The 8,047-nt window shown below is 38.7% G+C and overlaps 2 protein-coding genes across 2 annotated transcripts in view; one reads left to right on the top strand and one right to left on the bottom strand.

Annotated features, from left to right (window-relative positions):
- abcc10 (ATP-binding cassette, sub-family C (CFTR/MRP), member 10) overlaps nt 1-8,047 on the top strand; it is a 33,730-nt gene that overhangs the window by 4,311 nt on the left and 21,372 nt on the right. Inside the window, exons 2-3 of the mRNA XM_072463029.1 lie at nt 4,970-5,155; nt 7,115-7,602. Coding sequence (XP_072319130.1) covers nt 4,980-5,155; nt 7,115-7,602 — 664 coding nt within the window. The 5' untranslated portion in view covers nt 4,970-4,979. The remainder of the gene's footprint in view (nt 1-4,969; nt 5,156-7,114; nt 7,603-8,047) is intronic.
- Nucleotides 581-2,301, bottom strand: LOC140377581 (uncharacterized). Its single transcript, XM_072463041.1, has one exon. The coding sequence runs from the start codon at nt 2,260-2,262 to the stop codon at nt 886-888; it is 1,377 nt and encodes a 458-aa protein (XP_072319142.1). The 5' UTR covers nt 2,263-2,301; the 3' UTR covers nt 581-885.

The raw sequence follows: 8,047 nt of genomic DNA, 5'->3' as shown, positions 1-8,047 counted from the left end.
GAATGTTGTAGACAATTTTTACCAGTACTTTAGCAAGTATAGGTCAAATCAATAAGGGTTAACCATTTTTAATATTATTTGATGAGAATATACGGGACACCTCTGCTCTATAAAGGAACATGTTGAAAACACAAAGGAGATATAACATAATAATGACTTAGTTGTCTTCTCTTTAGAGAAAAGAATTATGATGAACTTTCTCATTGTTGTAGTAGAATAAATGGAAGTAGCACGAGAGGTGAAAGACGAGACGTGAGGCTAGAGTTCTCACCCAGGAGACGTTTATTTCCATCAGTACGGGACCCGAGACATGAACCCTAAGACATCACACCCATCGAACGCCAAGACTCATTTTGCCTTAGTTATTTTTGTCCTGGTACTAAAATGTAACATAACTGGACACCAATATTGTATTGGTTCTGATTTAGCCCTGATTTAATCCAATCGTAAATCTGATTTCGATCAAGTTTAGAATCTTATACTTGTACTCTATGTAGTCGTATCTCTTACTGTTTCAGTCTGACTTGTTTGATTCTTGCTTTGCTCAAACTCTTTGCTTGCCTTCTGACACTTCTGTTGATGTGTGGCACGAGTATCTTTGCTGTTGTAAACCTCGTTGCAGTGCTCGCAGGGGTACAAGACGTGCTTTGTGTGGACATTGTAGTGAAGTTTGTACTGGCTAATGGTTGGGAATGACTTCTCACACTGGTCACACACAAACGGCCGTCTCTGTTGAGCGTGCGTCACATGGTGTCGCTTCAGTTTACAAGCCTCGTTAAAAGTTTTTCCGCACTGAGCACACTTGTGTGTTTGTTTCCCATGTGTTCGTCTTTTGTGATGATATAACTCGCCTCTTGTCAGAAAAAGTTTCTACATTCTTCACATTCATGGCGCTTCTCTTCTACATGAAACAACAGGTGCTGTTTCAAATGATGTTTTGTTACGAAGTTTTTCCCACAAAGATCGCAGTCGAATGGCCTCACTCCGGAGTGAATGCTTAAGTGATACTTCAGACCTTCTGGACTGGCCACATTGGTCACAAGTGAAGTCCCTCTCCCCTCTGTGAAACAACTGGTGGTGTTTGAAAGTTTGACGGCTGGTGAAGGACTTTCCACATTCCTCACATTCGTAGCAGATCTTGTCGTGGAAGACCGCCACATGCGCGCTCAGTCCCGTGCTACATTTGTACGACTTCTCGCACTGACTGCATTTGAACCGTTTCACGTCTGAGTGAAAACTTTCGTGAAGAGCCAGAGAAGACAGATTTGGGAAACCTTTACCACAAGTCACACAATAGATTAAATTATTCCCAGTATGTCGCTGTTTATGTAAACGTAAAGTAGCTTCTGTGGAAAGACATTTTCCACATTCATCGCAGCAAAAGGAAGGTTTTTTGTGACAGAGTTTGTGACTTTTCAACTGAGATTTAGTTTTAAATGACTTTCCACACGAGTCACAGCTAAAGTTTCTGTCTCTGCTATGAACAGAACGCTGGTGTGAAAGTAAATTACCCCTCTGCTTGAAGGTTGTCCCACACAGGTCACATTCATGTTGTTTCTCACTTGTGTGTATTAGCTTGTGTCCTTTGAGAGCTGATTTCTTCTTGAATGCACTCCCACACAGTTCACATTCATATGGCCTGTTATCGCTGTGGTTCCTTTTATGTTGCAACAAACACACTGAGCTGACAAATGCCTTGTCACACTGGTCACATGAATAGGGCCGCTCTCCTGTGTGAGTGCGCATGTGAATTTTGAACTGAGATGAACTTATGTATTTCTTGTCGCAATGATCGCAGCTGAACAACCCTACACCAGTGTGAATCTTCTGGTGCAGCTTTAGATGATCTTTTTTACTGTATGTTTTGTCACAGTCCTTGCATTTGTGTCGGACTCCGAGATGCACCTTTTTATGGGTTTGAAGAGCCCTCTTGGTCTTGTAGGCTTTGCCGCATCGGTCACAGGGAAAAGGCCGAGTGGTGGAATGCACTGGTGCGTGCCTTTGTAGCTCATTTGATTTGCGGAACACTTTTCCGCAGTGCTCGCAGGTGAAGACTCTCTGCTCACATTTGTCCATGCCTTTGTGGATTTGCATTCCCTTGAAGGTGGTGAATGTTTTTACACAGTCGGCACACTTGTGCTCCAGGCCGCTGTGCGACTTCATGTGTGCGCACAGACTCAGCTCAGTCTTACAGGACTTTCCACACTGGTCACACGTGTGTCGTGCCGTCTCTGTGGAGTGGCTCAACGGGTCGGAGCTCATGTCTTCAATTCTTTGGCACTTTGAGGACGTTGTAATCTTCTTCCTGTGAAACATAAACAATATATTTGACACTTGGTCTGATGTCTTTTATTCAAATTGAGAAATATTATCCAGCTTTAATCATCCAGTCTTATGTTAAAAATTGCTGTACGATCAAGTAGTTCACACATACAAACGTTATATGAGTTATAATAAAGGAAGCAGTTTCTAGATTCTAACATTTATTTAATTGAACAATTATCAAAATGGCACCATAATCAGCGTTAAAAAAATTGCTCGTCTTTAATTGTATTTTTATACTTTTGACCTTTGTGATAAGGCAAGGCAAGTTTAATTGTAGAGCACATTTCATACACAATTCAAAGTGCTTCACACAACAGGAAAAATGCATTAAAATCACAAAGAAATTACACAAACAAAAATAGAATAAAATTAATTAAATAAAAAAAATAAAAAGCGCCTAGCCACAGAGGTTAAAGTGTTTTCGGGGTGCAACTCCTTTTTAAATCAGTCCAACTGATTATCTCAACTAATGAAATCACAAAACGAGAGAAAAGAGAAGAGCGCAAAGAAAAATCCTTTCAGTCATATGCGCAGCTAAACAAAACTGTTTTTAGCTTAGATTTGAACATTGTCAGAGTAGAAGCCTGTCTCACATCTTCAGGAAGAACCCATAAAACTAGCACTAGAAGTAATAGCAGTGGCGGGCCGTGGGGCTTGGGCTTGGGTTAGAGACAGGGCGTCATCACCATTCTGGAGCCCAGACACTACATTGCCTGTCTTGCAGCGTCTTGAGAAAGGTGTTATAATTATCGACCAAATCGATATCTTTTCCTCCTTCCACCATTGTTGGTTTAAAAAAACAGCTTAGTAGTACGCAAATTAATTTGTTTATCAATTTCAGTTTCCTCGTTCTCAGGTTCTGCATAGCCCCGCCCATAGGACCTGCCTCAAGAGCCAACTCTAAAGCTCGACACATCATTTTCCTTTCCATTCCTTTAAGCTACAAGCACCCTCACTGTTGAGTCTGAAGGCCTGAGGGCAGAATTTAGATCCCTGGCAACACATGATGGCTGAATATGATTGGATAAAAGATCTAACATAAAGACCAGCCTCCAAATCTCAACCTGGGGCTGGAAGCAGTGCAACCAAGAGGAAAGCCATGAAATGAAGAGTATAACTCTTACTCTGGGGAATATATATTTTTAAATTATATTCCCAATATGTTTAGGCCAGCAGAGAAGGTACTGTAGAGACAGTACTCGCTGTCTGCCTCATTATCTAAATATTTATTTATTAGACTAAGAATCTGCCCACAGAAAATGTTCAATATTACAGTTTATTAGAGTTCAGCCTTTAAACACTTTTATTTTTATACTTTCTAAATAATAAAAGACTAAATGACTATAGTCTAATACATATCACAGCAGTACGTGAGTTATTAATCAATCGAATGTTATTGATAACATCCACAGGGGGCCACAGAAAGATTTATTTTCTTGGAAAGATCTGTCCTGTTTTTGCAAATCAACTCTTTCAAGTGACGATAAGGTGATTTAATCATCTAAAGAAATCGATCAGATCGAAGTGTATTTTTTTTTTAAATATACCAGTATGAAACGACATAACCAGGACTTCTAAAATAACAATAATAATAAAGTAACCATGTTTAATCTTTAAAGGTTAAGGCTGGCTGTTGAACGTTCTACAGCTTGTTCCCTTTCGGGGTCGCGGGAGACTGGAGCCTATCCCAGTGACTTAGGGCCTTAAGCGGGGTACACCCTGGACAGGGGCCAGCTCGTCACAGTCTTAGCAAAGTGTGTCTTTAAAGTACGTGTTTTACGCTATAACGTTAAAAAAAAAAAAAGCCAGAGAGAGAAAGAGCCTATGATGAATTGATTGGCTCATGCCACTGGTGATCTGGTGATCACCAGTGGCATGAGCTTACACGTTTACGATAGAGAACTTATGCTTAATATTAGGCACATACCTTTATGGAAGGCATCCAAACTCTGCAGCGTGGACTATTCTCACGGGACTACAGCTAACATTACCAGCTGACAGTGGTGGAACTGAAACAGGTTTAGTTCCTATGGTTGCCACCGGCCCAAAAAAACAGAAGAAGAAGCAGCACATTTTCTATGACATCATCAGTGTGCGCCGCTGCGATGTTTACTACTACAATCATCACCCGGCAGTTACTAAGATTTTTGTAAGATTGTATTAGTTTTATGTCGAGGTTCTTGTTCAATATGTTCAAATTACAATTGTTGAAATGATCATACTCAATTTTATCGGAAGTTGTCATCGTTGAAAAGCATGAGTCGCAGACGTAAACATGTATCTTAACCCGAAACAAAATCTCAGACAAGTCACCTTTTAAAACATTGTTATTGCTAAAGAGTCAGATTTCATATTAATAGCTCTTGTTTTGCATAAATAGCTTTGTTTGGTTTTGTTCTCCTGACATTTTCCACGATGTGATGTTCATTAAAAGTATCAACCACTCAGATGAAATAATAATTAAATTGAATTTAGACTACAGTAGGTCTAGACTTGAAGTAAACCTGACTTAAACCTGGTCCAAACACAGATTAGGCGTTGACCAGAATTGAACCAGTGCTGAACAGGACTAAAACCTGCACACCAAACTAAAAATATGAAAAGTACAGTAATTCAATACAAATCTCTTGTCTACTTTTCCCAGGCAGTGAAGCATGTTGGACTCAGGCCCGTCTGCGCTGCTGTCTGCTTTATGTAACAGCAATGGGGAGAGTTTGTTTCCTGTTTGGGAGAATGGACACATCGGGATCTGCTTCAATGCTCTGGTCTTGGGAGCACTGCCTCACGCTGCTCTGGCCGTGGGCAGCGCTGGGTACCTCAGTGTGCACAGGTAAGACTCACCTACAAAGTGGAGGAATGGGCAGAGGCTGTAGGTGCAGATTGAGAGCCACAATACACAATTCTTACGAACAAAGGCAGTTGTGGCTCCAGAAATTTGATAAATTTATACAAAGCAAGAGTACTGGCATAGTATGTCATTTCTAGTGCTATGAATTCATAAATGGCATAAACTCACCTAGTGCTGCAAAGATTCTAGCATATACATTTTAACAAGAGCATTGTTTTAACAAATCAGTACAAATGCAAAAATGCTGCAAAATTCTATGAAACTCTTTATGACGATAATGTAAAAGTTTTTTTTTCTGAAAGTACACCTTCCCAAAGCAAATTTGGAACACGAAATCCATACACATCAACAAACAATACTTCACCAGGTTGCGATGGCTTTACAAATGAGTTTTACAAGGAATTTAAACAAGAGATATCTCCTATAACACCTGGGCAACCACCTGGAACTGGAGAATCTTAACAGTTATTCATAAAACTAAAAAAAAACAACAGATTGTATATCCTATAGACCCATCAGCTTGTTAAATACAGACCACAAAATCATTATTATCAAGATTTTGATTTCTACTCACAGCACTGCCCATCTGTTTTCCCTCCTGTGACTCCTCAGACAAATGAACAGGGATCTAGAATAGATCAGACCTTTAAAAGATGGAGTTGCAAAGGCTTATCAATATTTTGTCAATTACTTTTAGACTTAGAAATAAAATCCTTCAAACAAATCGCTACCAAATATGTTATGCAGTGGATATAAAAAGTCTACACACTATGTTCTGACACTCAGGTTTTGTGATGTAAAAAAATGAGACAAAGACAAGTCACTTCAGAACCTTTTCTACCTTTAATGTGACTTATACTTGTATGATTCAGTTGGAAAAATTATCTTTTGGGGAGGGGGGGGTAAAAATAAACGGTTCATAATTTCCTCCACCTTGACTAATGCCCCAGAAAAACAGGTTCAAACATGATGCTGCCTCCACCATGCTTCACTGTGAGTGAGAAAATGTCAGGAAAAGCCTACTAGAACAGCTGAACTTGATGAGTTTGAAAAGGATTTTTAAAAAATCGTATAGGTTATAGATCACATTAAAGTTGGAAAAAAATTCTGAAATTATTAATGCTACTTTAAGGGGGGAAAAACTCCAGAAATAGTTAAAGAAAAAGATCTGTTCTCAATAACACAAATAGCTATTATAAGACAAATGTACCCAACTTAAAACGGAAAGAATTAATGAACAAATTGTAAGCCAAAAAATAAATAAAAATCACCTCATATAAGAAGAAGGAATAAAAATAGTCACACTTCTCTCTCGGTCATTGTCCTGCATTGTCCATGTGAAAGAATGAGCACCAGATGGATAATAAACACATTTATTTTTATTTTTTTTAGGTATCATATTTGATTTTACTAGTTGTATGGTTTTGACGAGTGGAGTTAATATATATATATATATATATATATATATATATATATATATATATATATATATATTCACACACACATGTTTTGTATCTACTGTGCAGCAATTTAAAGTTACACATTGTTATGGTTTCAAATGTTGCACAATCCCATAAATATTGTGAAAAAAGGCTGAAAGTTGGTGAACAACGGCAAACCATAGGACTTAATTGTCTTGATTTTAGGGGTCTTTTGATGTTGCAGGGACATGTTGCTGTGTAGTTCTTCTTCTTCTTACTAAAATGTATTACTCTGCTGTTTTGGCTCTGTATATTGGCAACAATAATTTTGACACACAACACATTAGTACCATGTTTACGCTCTTTAGCAAAAGATTTGTCCTGAGACAAGAACAATTCCAAATTGTTATAAAAAACATTATTCTCTATTCTATCCAGCATTTTCGAACATGTAACCACTCCTATTGTTGGTTTATTTTTTTTATTTTCATTCTTAGTCATTCCTTTTCTCTTTCCTTAGGATCGGCACTCTGCAGTCGTCTCCTCCGTGCGGTTGGACCCTCAGACTCCTGTCCTCGCTCCTCCTGTCTCTCCTCTTCACTGCGGACCTCATAATAGTGTCCATTCTACACCAGGGTGACATGTACCTCTCTATCCTCACCACCAGCTGTGGACTTTTGGGCTGGACAATTCACTCCGGAGCTATTTTTTTTCTCCAAAATTCAATCCACAGAAGAGGCAGAGGACCCGCGCTACTTTTTATACTCGTCGTCTTGTCTGTACCAAATATAATTTTTGTTTTATTGGACTTCATTGAATTTGATGATTATTTAAACTTGGGCGAGCCTCTGAAAGTGACACAATTGGCTTTAGCTTCAACCCGAGCATTTGCTTTACTGCTTTATCTTGGGGCCTGTTTGTTTCCATGTGTAAGAGATGCTGGATATACTCTATACGTGAACGCAGTGGATGGATCACCGCTTATTCCTGATCAAGAGTTGGACACAGGTAAGAAGTTATTACTATTATGATATACATTCTTTAAAACTCGAAAATCCCTTTTTGGACATTTACAACTGAGCAAACTTGTACATTTTTTCTCCCCTGGCTAATGACTTACTGTTTGTAGCTTTCATTTAGAAATTCAACCATACTTTGAAATTACATTCAGATAAAGCAGTGTCAGAGAAAGTTTTGGAGACAGCTTGTTAATTATTTAGCGCATAGGCAAATCTGGATGCTGTTGTCAGATAGACAGCTGAAAAAGATCGATTTCCTTCTAAATCCTGTCCTTTATTTCATCGTGAGGGTGTAGTGAAAAAGACACTTTAGAACATACGACATTCATTCACAAATACTTATTTAATTCCTCAGAAGTCACAGCACATGTTCCAAAGAAAAAGCAATGCACGTATTTACATCTGCATGAGGTTTTTGCACAGAATAACAACAT

The sequence above is a fragment of the Eucyclogobius newberryi genome, unplaced genomic scaffold (assembly GCF_026437365.1).
Source record: "Eucyclogobius newberryi isolate DKJ021-1_F unplaced genomic scaffold, fEucNew1.0.hap1 SCAF_4, whole genome shotgun sequence".
Lineage (NCBI taxonomy): Eukaryota > Metazoa > Chordata > Actinopteri > Gobiiformes > Gobiidae > Eucyclogobius > Eucyclogobius newberryi.
This window is presented reverse-complemented; position numbering and strand designations above follow the sequence as displayed.

Coding starts and splice junctions, on each gene's coding strand:
- LOC140377581 (XM_072463041.1), bottom strand. CDS start 2,262: ATGAGCTCCGACCCGTTGAGCCACTCCACAGAGACGGCACGACACACG.